The 15,017-nt window shown below is 39.4% G+C and overlaps 2 protein-coding genes across 9 annotated transcripts in view; both read right to left on the bottom strand.

Moving 5' to 3' along the window:
• Positions 1-744: 744 nt before the first annotated feature.
• Positions 745-7,997, bottom strand: fxyd5 (FXYD domain containing ion transport regulator 5). Of its 2 annotated transcripts, XM_031298920.2 has the most exons (10): positions 7,582-7,918; positions 6,162-6,207; positions 5,032-5,124; positions 4,726-4,869; positions 4,589-4,639; positions 3,934-3,990; positions 3,491-3,520; positions 3,328-3,402; positions 3,194-3,239; positions 745-2,735 (listed from the first exon to the last, which is right to left on the bottom strand). In XM_031298920.2, exons 1-10 carry the CDS (start codon positions 7,633-7,635, stop codon positions 2,711-2,713), a joined length of 621 nt encoding a protein of 206 aa, XP_031154780.1. In that variant the 5' UTR covers positions 7,636-7,918; the 3' UTR covers positions 745-2,710. The 2 variants fall into 2 exon arrangements, with proteins under 2 accessions (XP_031154780.1, XP_035862606.1); XM_036006713.1 differs by having other exon boundaries at positions 3,194-3,402; positions 7,582-7,997.
• A 4,952-nt stretch (positions 7,998-12,949) lies between these two features.
• Positions 12,950-15,017, bottom strand: part of nphs1 (NPHS1 adhesion molecule, nephrin) — a 71,197-nt gene continuing 69,129 nt past the window's right edge. For 6 of the 7 annotated variants that reach the window (XM_036006476.1, XM_036006470.1, XM_036006471.1 and 3 more), the window contains 3 exons: positions 14,477-14,555; positions 14,120-14,286; positions 12,950-13,961 (listed from right to left, as the gene is read on the bottom strand). In XM_036006476.1, coding sequence (XP_035862369.1) covers positions 13,878-13,961; positions 14,120-14,286; positions 14,477-14,555 — 330 coding nt within the window. In that variant the 3' untranslated portion in view covers positions 12,950-13,877. The remainder of the gene's footprint in view (positions 13,962-14,119; positions 14,287-14,476; positions 14,556-15,017) is intronic. The other variant, XM_036006474.1, reaches the window with a different exon arrangement.

Genomic DNA, 15,017 nt, shown 5'->3' on the forward strand with positions numbered 1-15,017 from the left:
ATAGTTCAGAGTTTTAGATTAATGCCTCACACTGGTAGAAGAAGCTGTGTGTGTGTGTGTGTGTGTGTGTGTGTGTGTGTGTGTGTGTGTGTGTGTGTGTGTGTGTGTGTGTGTGTGTGTGTGTGTGTGTGTGTGTGTGTGTGTGTGTGTGTGTGTGTGTGTGTGTGTGTGATACAATCTCACGAATCAAATAGTGTTGGGGATGATTAAGAAAATACCAGTAATGCCTTTGTTTCATACATACAGAGAATTATTATTAGTTTTTATTTAAATGTAAATCAATCATGACTTATGAAAAAAGAAATGCACTGGCTGCCTTATTTGTTTCAATAGAGAGAAGGGAACTTTCTGTGGCAAAAGTTAAAGGGGAATAGGACATGCTCCTGTTTAACATGACCTTATTTTTTTTTGTGGCTTCATGAGGACACTTATAAGGGAGTAAGCATAACTGGGAATGGCTACATGACTTTGCTGTTCTACTAAATCTTGCAGCTAATCTCGCCACTGGGGACAGGGCCTGACTCCAGTCCAGCCAGACTTGAGAGGAAAAACAATTTTGCATTCACGTCCTTATCAGGGTGTACAGTGGGTAAAGGTATGTGCTGAAGCATCAGCTTAAAAAATGATGCATCTCAGTTTAATTTAACACAAACAAATTGGCAGATGTGATTATTGTGTGCATTTGTTTTACCGTTCATATTTGAGCACTGTGTGTACAGTATGTGTTATTTTTCAAAAGCGTAGCATTGCCCAAAACACCTTCAATATCTGTCAACATTTCAAAGGGAGGACAATTGGACAAAAATTCTAGTACAAAACATTTCAGTTTGTTATGTCTTTGTAGTCTCAAATGCAGTATTTGGTCCAGCCTGCTCCTTGCATGTGACCAAATTCTACTCATTGATTCCCTCCTGTAAAGCCTCTCTGCTGTAACATTACTAATGTAATGTAAATATAAAAGTTGAGCTTTTGTTTCTTATTCAATGGGAAGTATGTGGAAATATGTTACACTTTTTTTTCCTTGTTTTAAACTTGGCAATTCTTTTTTTCTGTGCAGGCTAGAGAACTGTGTCCCTGAGAGCTCAATGTACTGAAACACACTAAAGAGACTAAACGCAAGCAAATGAATAAAACATCTTCATCATTGTGACAACACATGAGCTGCATTTAAAATAAAACACACTGCAAATGCACACAAGCGAACTAAATACAGAAATGTGCTGCAAATACATGCAAGTTCTGTACGACTTGCAGCATTCCTGTATTTAGTATTTATATAGTTTTTGCAGCATGTTTCTGTATTTGGTTGTTCTGCAGCAAGTTCTTTTTCTGAATGCATATGCAAGATGTTTTCTACATTTGCATGCATCTTGTCTAGTTGCATGTGTTTTCTAAAGTTGCAGTGTGTAGAGCTTTCAGCGCCACTATACTAAAGGCGTTGTCCAACCTTACACAATTATTCTAGCTTTTAATACATAATATATTGTATGTATTTACAGATATACTGACCTATATATTTGCTTTAAATCTCTTGATGGAAATGACTAAATGGTCTTTTTATGTGTTAAGGGGTGATGTCTTCTCTCCACTGTTCATTTATAAATTGTGTGAAAAAACTATGTTGTGGCAGGTGGGAGTCAATTATTTGCCAAAAACTCTTTTATGTAAAATATTTGTATTTTAGTGTCATATTGCAGCAAAAAAAAGTTTAAATTTGGACTTAATGTTGCATCGTATGCACTTGTGTATCCAAATGAACCCATACTGTATGTAGGCTTATTGTTTGTGTCAAGGGCATTCACATTGATTTTTCATCATATATCAGTATGTAATACACAATTTATCTCACAAGAAAACAATTGCAGTCATATCATGATTCTGTTTGCACATCTGCTCTGTCCTTGATTTTGTTCTGATAGCAATTGGAACAGTGAATACTACTGTATGTTATGTAGGTATGCTGAACTTTGTTGATTTTGACATTAAATCTGTTCTTCTTCTCCCAGTTTGTTGTCTGCATCATTTTGATGCCATATGGATGCAAAGATAATGCCAGTGGATCTTGTTTAATCTAGGGGCTTTACTCATTTACAAGCACAGAGCCACTAAGAGGCTTAGACACCCCTTACTAAACATCACATTTTTGTTGAGATTAAAAGTGTAAAGAGCGTGCAGTATCTATCAGGAAGAGAAAGTGAGCCAGCTTCAGTTTTAGATCCAGATGGAAAATAACTGTTGCAAGATTGTCAAATATGGGATGTTATTGGGTTATTCTTCATAACCTTTAATAATGGCTGTGAGGCACTACCTACGGCTGTGTTATCAGTTATAAGATACAAAGGTCATTAGAAACAAGCCTGCTTCATGGCCGGAGGTGTTCTTAAAATATGAATCATCTCTTCATTATTTGCCAAACTAAATAATCCCTTTACTTTTTAAGTGCTGTTTTGCCAAGTATACAAATGACATTTGACAAAGATGAAGCGTGTGATGGTTCTAGATTTTTTTCCACTCGTCAGAATGATTCATGTTTTCTATGTTTATTCAGTGTTTTTCTACAGTATATGACACTGTTACCAAGCAGCATACAGTCAGTCCAGATTCACACACATGCTCTCAGGTTGTGGTTGAGTGTTTTTCCATTGATGAACTCCTGGTTGGTTTCTTGCAGCTCTGTACATGTATAAGTGTATACATGCTCTCTCTCTCCTTATCCTTGGACCACTCGATAAGTTCTGGAAAATAAACATGCAGAACATTTAAAGAATCAAGCACTATTTATGCAATCAATTATATTCATCAAACAGAATTATAGCTACCACAGTAAGGAAAATAAACAATGTGGTCGGCCAACAAAAAGCTTTATCAGAATCGTTTTGATCTATTAATCATCACAGAGATTTTAGTCAGCATTCTGTTGAGCTAATATATATATGAAGTGTCTTATTGTTTGCCATATATTACCCAGTAGCCTGTGATATATAAATTACTTAACTCATTCAACTGCAGTTTCCCAACAGCGTAATATAAGCACGGCTACCCTTCATGCACATTGATTAATTTAGTCAAACATCACTTTGTCTATCAGCTTTCATTGTCTTAAATTATTCAGCACTTGCACTAATAATGGACCTCTCAAACTCACTAGAAAAAATCACTAGAATAAATGAAAGAAAAAGCTGTAAGTTCTTACTTAGATGACTTCTTGCGACAGCTAGGCAGTCGACAGACCCTGCCACCTACAGTTAGAGACAAGATTAAGAGTGAGAAGGGCAGTTGACAATAATTGCAGGGGGTAACAAAAGTGGCTTTCGGAGTCATACTTACAGCCAACAACCATGATGCCCACAATGAAAAGTACTGCTGCAATGGACAGTCCAACATAGCGCAGTGACTCATAATCTAGACACATAAAACACAAATCAAACACTTAACCATATGGACACAACAGGTATAATAAGACAAATAACAGTCAAATGGAGCTTCTTACCATAGGTGAAATGTCTGTCCCAAGATTTATCTAGAAGAAGTAAAAGCATAAAGAAAAGTATTGCATTAAGTTTGACTGTTGAACACAGGACTCCTCTACAGGATGAAAAAAAAGAGAGAGGATCACCGGGGAACAACAGTCAGAGATAGCATGACAGATCTACTGGCCCCACTGACATGCTGATGATGGTGTATCAAAACCCTATCTATGGTAAGCCAGCACAGCATGAGGACACACATATCGTATCTCTTCTTGCATAAGGTACAATCAATCATTAATCTGTAGGCAATAGAGGAAGTGAGGTGCTCTGTTCTACCATTCCGCCATGGGTTTGGTTTGGAAGACAGGGAATGGGGATACTGTCAATCTGCCATGAGATAACAATAAAACGACATTGCCTGTGGCATTTAAGGTAACTATGAAGTAGTAGAATTTTTAGTCACCCCAGGCAACTGTGGTGGTTCTCGTAGTTTTGGATGGGGAGGATGTCAGTGTAGATCCTGAAAAAACAGACATTAAAAAACATTTTCCAACAGTTTCCTTGACTTTTTTGTTGTTGATATTCTAGACCCATTTTTATTCTGTATTTAACATCAATAACGTCTAATATGTATAATACACAGGTTTTATAATGCAAATGCATAATTTCATATATCAGATCATATTTTATCTGGGACATATTGACTCCTTATCTTTGTCATACAAGTCCATACATAATTACTTATCATTAAATTCCAGGTGCATTCCTATGTTTAACTCCATTTTAATTGAATTTCTGAATATTTCAGTGGAATGGCATATGAAAATGTAGGCGGACACTTTTTAAAGCATATCAGCGCTCTCTCTCTGTCGCTCTCACTTTAGTTCTCTCCCTTTCCCTGGTGCTGTAAAATGAAGCAGAAATACTCCTCTGTATATCTCAACGAGGACAGGGAATTACCTCATAATTAGTTTTAAAGTGAGAAAGCTTACTGTAAGCCTTTGCTATTGGTGTGAGTGGCTGTTATAGCCTGCTGGAGTGCTCATGGTCTATCTAGCAGCCAATGGCTCTACCAACTGGGTGTTGAAACATGTGATGGAGAGGGTGCAGATTGTTACCTGGAGGGGGGGTGCGCTCTGTTTGCGGTTTTGTTGTTCCCTTATTGAGAGCTAAAGGGACAGGAACGTAAAAAATCACATCAGGTTGAATTGAAATTATGGGTGTCACGTATACAGCACTAACAACACACCGCTACCTGTTGAATTCTTAATTTCTGATGTGGTGGTGTTGACATAGACTGGGTTGCTGGTGCTAATGTGTTTGCTTGTGGTTTGTTCAGCAGGGAGACTTTCCGGGGAGGAGTCAGCAGCTCTGGTGACTCTGCTTCCCACTCTTCTTCCTGTCACATCAAGAAAGCAACTGAATTACATGAAACTGAAAAACACCTGATGATCAAGATAGATAGACAGACAGACAGACAGACAGACAGACAGACAGACAGACAGACAGACGAGGCTGCAAAGAGGCATTTCTCAGGATAGCCATGAGTATGCTACCGTACCAGTGGGAGTCGGAGCAGCGGGCATTGTTGAGTTTGCCATGTTGCTCACAGACTGCATTTGATCCACCGTTGTGGGAGCCTGAGCCCTTGACACTGCGGGGGGGGGGAGACATTTTAATCACCAAAAACACAAGTCTGAAGCCTCACAGCGAGGCCTCGATAGCTACAGTAAACTTTACAGGAAGAACAAAGAGCAGTGTTGTTTACCCCTAGTGATTTTGTCAAACAATGCTGTGATGTATTCCTAGCAGAGGCCAGACTTGAGAATGTATGAGAGTATGTCACAGTAGTAGTTCTGTGAGTGGGGCAGTGCGGCACAGTTACAAAGAAGTAGCTCTTACCAAACCTCTGGCTACAACAGAGCTGGATTGTTGTGTGAGACTGCGGCACAGTGAGGCCGTTGTCTGTTTACTCACTCAGCACCTTCCAATTAATGCTGAAGCTCTACAAAACCTCTACTTTCTTTGGCTAATGCTGTGATTCCAACTATTTTAATGAACCCATATGCGGGGAACATGACTAAGGGTTTTTTTTACGATTTATTGCTGCCTCTAATATTTGATGTCAGATATGTTGTGTGTGGATAAAAACCTTTATTTTGTTTGTAGTAAACTTTTTATATTACAGTCATCTACAGTTCTAAGATGTTTAACGTGAGTTTATCCCTTATCTGGACAAAGATAGTTGGACCTTTAGTCTTCCAAGCCCATTAGGATCCACATTATAATGTATACTTCTTACAAGTTATTACATTATCTTAGTCTTAAATATATAATAAGACTTTATCTAAATCCGTCAGCACTTAAAGGGGAACTCCACTCTAAGAAAATAACTCTGATGACATCATGCATATGAGCATTTACCCAGCAGTTATAGGCTCTGCAAGTCTTACTGGGGACTGCTTAATAAGTTCCCAAAATTAAATTTACATTTAAAAATAAAATATAAAAATAAAAAGTCCCCCAATTTTATAGAGATGACAAATTTCCAAGTTGCAGCTTAAAGCAACACAATACTGAAAGAAGAAATAACAAATTCTTCCTCCTCAAACAATATGTTGAACTCATGAGCAATAAAACACAATTTTTGACCAATGTGGCTTCTTTTCAGCAAAAGTTACATACACTCACCTTTTAACATGACAAGCAGGAAGAAAGTCAAGGAAGTCAAATACATCTGAAAAAAAAGAAAACATTATGGGGGGAGGAAAAATAATGATGCAGAAAGTAGAAACAGAGTTGTAGCTCAACTGGTGTCTTAACAAATTCTCTTTCAACCGCATGGTGCAGTTTTATCACAACTTGTGTTTGCCACTTTATCTAAGTTCTGCAAAGTAACCCAGAGCCCCTCATATTGCAGGTGACTCCATAGATGAAGACAGGTCATATAAATGCAGACCCCGGATCTGTTGCAGAGGATTGGAGCATATACACAACATCCAGACAAAATTGCTGCTCATTAGCACATTAGTTAACATTAGTTAATTCATGTCTCTTTTAGCCACAGCTATGGGGATACAGTTGGATAAATGGCAAATTAAAGAATTGAAGTGAGGGAGCCTTCAATCTTGAACATTTTGTACAAATCTACCAGACAGGAAGTTGCACTCATTGAGGTTTAGCACCACATGGCCACTTCTTCTTCCTAAAGCACACATCTCCCACACTTCTCATACGGCATGACAAAAAAAAAAAAGAGTCTTATTTAATATGCCAAACTTCATAAGATACACATATCACAACTACATTTTTTTTGTCATTTGTCAAAAATGAGTGATCGAGGCAGCACACTGTGTATGCAATCCTCCCACACGCGTCTCTGTTGAACTTTGTGGCACTATTGATCAAACTTCGTCACATTGTTTAAGTTCGCTACTGTCACCAATTAAAAAAATGGCATTGGAGGATGTGTCAAAACAACTCCTTTAAGCATAATGGAAATCCTGCACTGGTGAGCAGCATTCTGTGAATCAGTGGAAAAACATACCCTTTCCTCCCCCTCAAAACATATTGCCCCTAGCTTGAAACAAACCACTAGACAGAAGTAGGCAAAAAGCTGTCCGATATTGCATGATTTTACAGCAACTCAGAGAACAAAAGCTGCCAAGCGGGCACAGCAGAGGCAGGTAGACTGACGGATGGAAGCCTAGGCAAGTGGCTCGGTTTGAATCCACCCCCAGCAGAAAATTAATCTCGATCTTTGACCTATTCTGGTGGGCAGCTCGTCCTCCGGGTTTGGAACAGTGTGACAGGTGAGCGTGTGTGGCCATCATGAGCTGTGACAGCTCAGATTAGCAGGTCATGCCAATCTTCATTTCACTCCAGAGCATATGTCAAGATGAGGCCTGTTTCCCCTGGGCTATACAGGCGTCTTTCCCTTCCCCTAGCCTCACCTGCTTGCCTGTTGTCACATCGAGCACTCTCACTCACTCTCCGTCTGTCTGTTCATCCGCTTGTCTGTCATCCTCCATCAATCTCCTTTCAGTCTGCCTCACCAAAACACCCCTCAGCCCTCTGATATTTAGTCATCCATCCAGGCTATTATGCTTACCTTAGTATCCATTCTGTGAGGTGCCTGAGTCCAGAGATTCATCCACGGCCTCATTATCCACAGTGCTTTCCTCTGTATGTCACTTCTGAAAGGCTGATGGGCTAACTGCTAAGCAACCACACCCATGTACTCACCATCACTACTTCCTCATCCAATTGCCTCAACTGTGTTTCAGTCTTTCAGTCTCTCGCTCACCCACTCTTTCTCTTGACATGGCCTCCTCCTTCTTGTTCTTTGGCTTCCAGACTTTCACTCTCCCTCACTCTGCTGTGATCTCTGTCTGCAGTTCAGCCGTCTCTCAGCACGACAGCTTGTCTTCCTATTTTAATTTCTGTTTTCCGTGCAGTGTACTGTCTTTAATTGTACCTGTGTGTTTGTCTGTCTGTCATCCTGTCTTTCTCCATGTTTATACAATCTGTTCTGTTCACAGGTCCATCTGTTGTCTGTGTCCATGTTGCTGTCTCACAAACAAGAAATGAATGACCTTGTTGTAATGAAAAACTGTTGATCTACTTCAACATGTAGTAGGTGAAATCTTTAATAATATTTCTTCCTTTTATTGGTGAAGTTTAATCCTTCCTTAAACACAGACATTGAGGATGTTCTAAAATATGTGCAGCTTTATATACATTTTTTTTTTTACTTTAAATACCAACTTATTAAGCAAGCATCTACTCTATATAAGCAATTATTGAGTATATTTTTAAACATCTTAAAACCTTATTAAAAAGTCAGTATCTCTTTCGTGAACACACCTAACTTCATTATCAAATTGGCACAGCCAAATCTGTAGGTTTTTGTCTGGTTTTTCAACTATTGCTTCAAGCCTGCAGGATTGATCTGTGTGATTGTGACCCAACAGCATTACCCAACTGAGAAGCACAAACCTAGACTGTTACAGCAGACAAAGCCTGCAATTCATCTAGACTAGCAGAGGACAGTCTTTGTCCAGAGTGCTGGGGATGCTTTTGGATCAGCTTGTCCTCTGTCACATTTCTACAAAGTGTGTTGCAATGTTGTTTTTCTCAGGTTTTTAGAGGGAAAATATAAACAAAGTGTTAACTCACCCACTTGTATGCTTCCAGTCAATAATCCGCATTATGAGATGTAACCTGGCAAGTTATTACAATCTGCTTGTACACAAAAATGATTAGAAAAATGTCAATCTGTTAATTTAACACTTAATAATGTGTTCCTTTTTTTCCATTTTTATCATCACTCTTGCTGGGGCATTTTTATTGACTACAGGATTCTGCTCTGCTTTTTATTTTTTCCCCATCAGACAATATTTATTTTATGTATATAGGTTTACATATATGTGTAGATAAACATTTAAAAGTATATTTGAGAACAACTTGTTATTCTCTCCTGTTGTCCTAGTCATCTTTTTATCCCTGTGTTGGAATGGGAGTATGTGTGCATTTAAATGAGTGAGATGAATTCAAGGATTTAAATGTGCTTACATATGAAAAACAAAAAATACATCCATCCATCCATCCATCTTCTTCCGCTTATCCGGTAGCGGGTCGCAGGGGTAGCAGCTCCAGCAGGGGACCCCAAACTTCCCTTTCCCGAGCCACATTAACCAGCTCCGACTGGGGGATCCCGAGGCGTTCCCAGGCCAGGTTGGAGATATAATCCCTCCACCTAGTCCTGGGTCTTCCCCGAGGTCTCCTCCCACAACTTAAAAAAATACACCCAGGTTTAAATGTGACTTGAAAAAGAAAGACATGTTTCTTTTGTTAAATATTCTGTGTGTACCTTTGGGGGGAAATACCAGGAGAGTAATGCTTGTTTGGATTTGAATTTTGTTTAATGAAGCCTTCATTATTTTCAAATGGAGACAAATGTGGACTGTACGTGTGCAGTGTTTAAATAATGATAAAAATCTCAACTTTTTGTTGGTTTACTTTTTACGCTCTATATAAGTACTTCTACTTTTCTGTGGTTTTTTTTGACTCTTGCCTTTCCATGTGGTCTGCAGTACATACAATTTGGCCAGTATTCAAACTCATCTACAGTAAATATGCTCTTTCAGATCTGCCGGGATCAAAATGAACAACTAATTGTGTTTTTGCTTCCTCGTTGTCTTCCATGGACTACTGTTAGATTTATTCAGTTGTATTCTTTCATCCACGTTGGAGGGCAAATAACATCCTCATTACTGACAACAGGAGAGCACAGCGACGAAGTGAGTCATAATAACTGCCAGTAAAATTGTGCTCTAATTTGTAAAACCTGTGGTTGCTTTTGCTTTGATTTCTATTTGGTTCAAATTGAAATTTCTGAATAATGAGAGCAATGACAGGGTTTGCAGAAATTTTAGTTAGCTCCCCACTGGTAGCACAACCTGTTAAAGTGATGAAGGAGTGTTATTCAATCTCATATTTGTTTTCCTAAAAAAACAAACAAAAAAAACATAAAGGAGAGTGCATGAAAACACTCCTACAGCTGAGGTAATTAAAGTCTCTTATTTGTTTCTCTTTTGACTTAATTGTGCGCTTGTACAGCCTGAATGTTTGAATTCCCTCGAGATTCTTCGGAACGCATCATATCAAAACGTTCACGAGGCGAGTGAGGAAAAATAGAAGTTGACATACAGTATTGAGCTGTCAAGCCTTCGATTTAGCAGATTACTGTTCCTGCCTGAGCCGAAATGATGCATCACGAACAGGCTTTTGGTATGAACACAGCAGTCATCTTGACAGGTCCTTAAACAATTGTTCAGTAATGAGACAAACATTCCTTGACAGCTCATGATGGAGAATAGCGAGCCTAATTGAGGGAACGCAGCTCTGTGAAACATTTAGATTTATCTCCAAGCAGTCAGGCCACATTCAGAAACAGAATTTTGTATGTTGTAATGTGTGCACAACAACAACCTCCCCAGGATTTAAACATCACCTCTCTCAGTAAATGTTCCCACTGTATTTTACAGTAATAACACAAAAAAGAGAAATGTTGTGTGAGGCTTGGTCCAGCTAAAGTTCAATCATGAAGCAGACCACATCATCTTCATCAAAAAAAGTGGACATTTTTATTGAGGAACAGTAAGATTGTACCCTTTTCATGCGTGCTTGAGAGAAAAGCAGAAGCTGGAAGCAGAACTAGGATGCATGCATAACGGCTTTGTGTACAGATATAATAAAAGCCCAGTCACTTTTTGAGTATATTACAATACAGCAGGAGCCTAAAAAGCCATGGAAACTTTGAGGAAGTTTCTGATATCTGCTCAGTGAATATTAAAAGCAAATGCACAGAGCACTCAAACCTTGTTATTGGAATACATCTACTTTTTGGATGTGTTCTGTAGGTTATCAGGCTGGCTTGTCAATGACAGCATCAGTCCGCACCTTCAAATGTACATCATCAATACATATGAGTCATATATATATATATATATATATATACAGTGAGGAAAATAAGTATTTGAACACCCTGCTATTTTCCAAGTTCTCCCACTTCGAAATCATGGAGGGGTCTGAAATTGTCATTGTAGTTGCATGTCCACTGTGAGAGACATAATCTAAAAAAAAAAATCCAGAAATCACAATATATGATTTTTTAACTATTTATTTGTATGATACAGCTGCAAATAAGTATTTGAACACCTGTCTATCAGCTAGAATTCTGACTGTTTGAGGTCGTTGGCTGCATAAAGACACCTGTCCACCCCATACAATCAGTAAGAATCCAACTACTAACATGGCCAAGACCAAAGAGCTGTCCAAAGACACTAGAGACAAAATTGTACACCTCCACAAGGCTGGAAAGGGCTACGGGGAAATTGCCAAGCAGCTTGGTGAAAAAAGGTCCACTGTTGGAGCAATCATTAGAAAATGGAAGAAGCTAAACATGACTGTCAATCTCCCTCGGACTGGGGCTCCATGCAAGATCTCACCTCGTGGGGTGTCAATGATCCTAAGAAAGGTGAGAAATCAGCCCAGAACTACACGGGAGGAGCTGGTCAATGACCTAGTAGTACTTCTTTAAGACCTGAGTCTTCTACGATGCTGACAGGTCTGCAGTTAGTTGCCACCCATTTCGCAAGAGCGGTAGTCATTTCTTTGGATTTGGTTTCATCCACAGGTCGGCGAGTAGCACTCTCCAAAATAGTGGTTTGCCTGAGCCCGCTAGCATCAACCTGAGTCACGTTAACTGTACTGTGCTTAGTTCGTAGCTGGTAGCTCAAGCTTGACGTGCTTCGGTGATATTTTAATTCGGCTTTACACAATGTGCATGTGGCTTTTGACTTGTCTACTGAGCCGTCCGGGAGTTTTGGAAACTAAAAAGCGCCATTCAGAATTGTGTTTTCTGCTGTCTTTCTCCATCATGCCTGCAGCCTGCAGCCTGCAGCAGCAGGATGTGTTACGAGGAAGTATGGCAGCTTGATAAACCATACCTAGAGATTGGCATGGGGTACTTTCCATAAAATCATCTCTCAATGCAAATCAAACCAGCTATTAGGTTAACCGACATAAAAACATACCAATCTCTAGGTATGGTGAATGGTATGTGATGATGTGGGGCTATTTTAATTCCAAAGGCCAAGGGAACTTTATCAGGACGCATAGTATCCTGGATCTATGAAATAACTGACCTTTAAAAATAAACATCTGCCTGCCTCTATGGGAATTTAACATAGGGGTGTACTCACTTATGCCCTCTGTATTTTAAGGAAGAACATTTATTTATTTACGATACATTATTCATTCACAAAGAAAATTGTTGTCCTTAAAGGCTGGATTTTTCCTCATCCAAAAGATTATTTTTTATTCCTCTTTTTAGTCAAATTTAGCATGGGTGTACTCATTTATGCTGTGCACTGTATATATATATATAGAAAATGCTAGCTTCTTAACATGCTAAACTAAGATGGTGAACCGGATAAACATTATGCCTGCTAAACATCAACATTTTAGCATGCTTGTGTTAGCATTTAGTTCAAAGCACACTTAAGTACAGCTTCACAGAGCTGCCAACATGGTGGTAGACTCTTAGGGGCAAATTCACAAAGAAATGATTGCGGCCGCCAATAGCATGAATATCCTCTGTCAGTGCTGTTGGTGTTTTCAAAACACACACATTCAGACAGTAAAAGAAGATGGCATGATTTAAAGTGAAGGACATCCCTTTTGTGAATTGGCCCCTTAGTCCTGTTTTATTGCACTTAATTTGTCTTTTATTTTAAATTACTAGAATATTTTCCTTTTTCTATAATTTGTCGATATTAATATGCTGTCTTGGGTAAAGAACTTTGGTTTTGAAAAGTGTTTTAGGCTGCGGTGTAACGCTATACAGTGAACTGCTTTTCTTTGAACTACAATTTGAACAATAATAAAACCCAAAAGAGGAGAGTGGATTTTTGGTAGCCATAGACACAGTAGCAGCTTAGCCTAACCCTCTCTTCCTGACTCTATCTCTATTTGACTGACCAATCTCAGTGAGACAAATTCCCTGCACGGCCTCTCTCTCACTGAAGCTGTGAGCTGAACTTCAATCCGAGAGAAAACAGGATTAGAGTATGGCCCTAAATATGGTTTTACCTCCTGAAGACATAACCATGCTAAATACCACTCAGTACTATCCAATTGTAGGAATTCCAACGGACTAACTGTGAAAGTCTTTGTATCAGAGAGGGGAGGGACAGGCCACTGTTGTTGACATTGGATGGGTCAAAAAGATGCTGTCTGCTTGGGTGGCATTGTGACTCCGTGCTGCTTCTGCCCCAGTGCCAAACTAAGCGTTGTCAGTCCATTTTTGTCTCTAACTGACTGATTCATGTCTACCTGCAGGCCAAAGAAGGGGAATGACCGTGTCTTGGCTCCAAGAAAGAGAGTAAAGGCGAAAGAACAAAGCGAGGTCAAGGGAGGAGTGAGAGGAGTGAGATAACAGAGGGAGAACAAAAATAAGCTTGTGCCCGTCCGTGTTAAAAGAAAAAGCATATACAGTAGCATTTGGACATTCTTTTTCCATGAGGTTATTGAGGCTTTCAATTTTTTTTCTAGTTTGCTTCTGTTCAGCTTCTTCAGTTTGCCATACCTTACTCTGGACCAACTCAATGTTAACAATATAGACAGAAAAATTGTGAAAGTGAAATACTGTATTATATGACATTTTACATCAAGCATTCAGCTACATTCTACTCTTGTAAAAGGTACATTTAAGGTGACCATTCAAAAGGAATAAAACAAAAAGGAACATTGTATGTATCTCCTATACAACACTGTACTCAATGACTACTGTTGAGTCACAAACCCCGTCATAGCGCATTTGTGTGCTCTGACCTTCTCCTTCTAGACTAATTCGCCTCGGAGTTCAAAGGGAAGATCAGAATCTCTCTGCAGTTGTCGAACATCCCTCGCTCTCTCAGCAGCCTGCTGAGAGACAGATTGCGTCTCAGTCACCATTACATATTATGTGATAAAGCTACAGTGCATCATCTACCTTTAAACAGTTTATTCTTCAACTCAATGGTGATATAAACAAATGTTTCAAATAGGAGCTCTCATCATATATCTGGGTATTGTTTACAGACCTGAGGGTAGGTTGGTGATCTCCACTCATTCCTTTGATGAGGCAATCTGTGGTCAAACAAAGACGGAGGGGAAGGAAGAGGGGAAGCCAGGATGTCCTGGTACAGACCCCCGTCTCTTACATATTCATACAGATGGCTGTGAGCGTCCAAGGGGAGGTGGGTGACATCTTGAACAGCACATGGAAATGCATACGCAAAACATAAATAATCGCTACTGGCGAACATTAAGATAAATCGGTGTGCCACAAGTTCAAACAATGACAGATTTAGCTCCCGATTGGCTCAGGCAGCATCATATTCGGCATATGAGGTGTTTACTGTTGCCTTTGTTTACTCCAAGGTATATTTGTGTCTCACCAAGCCTACGCGTTTCCTCAGGGAGTGGGCTGAGAGGAGGCATGTAGTCACCGGTGGGGTAATAATAATGGGAACTTTCCTGAAATTAGCAAAACAGAAGAGATAGCATCAGATCAGCTTTGACCTTAGGTAACTTAGGTAAATGACAAAGCCACATGTGTTGCATTAGTGCAGAGGGGGTTGCAGTAAATCCTATATCCTATTCTATATAGGTTTATACTGTACATCCATCTTTGAGATTTCTGGGGTGAATGTCTGCTTCCTCTCCAATATAACAGAGGTGAAGAGTGAATAGCAGTGGACAGTTTTAATTGGCACTACCAAAAAAGAGAAGATATAGTCCATATGAAAGTGGTTGACACTGAAGTGGACCATCCAGACTAATTAGGATTTATAGATTGAGATGCTGCCATTTTTAATACTGTGAGGACCGCCGCGATTGTATTAAGGGTGTATCTCAGAGCAGATATCTCAAAACCTGGAAAAATAAAACTAAGACTATCTGCATTACCATATACCACTACAGGGGAGATGGGAAATA

The sequence above is a fragment of the Sander lucioperca genome, chromosome 10 (assembly GCF_008315115.2).
Source record: "Sander lucioperca isolate FBNREF2018 chromosome 10, SLUC_FBN_1.2, whole genome shotgun sequence".
Classification (NCBI taxonomy): Eukaryota; Metazoa; Chordata; class Actinopteri; order Perciformes; family Percidae; genus Sander; species Sander lucioperca.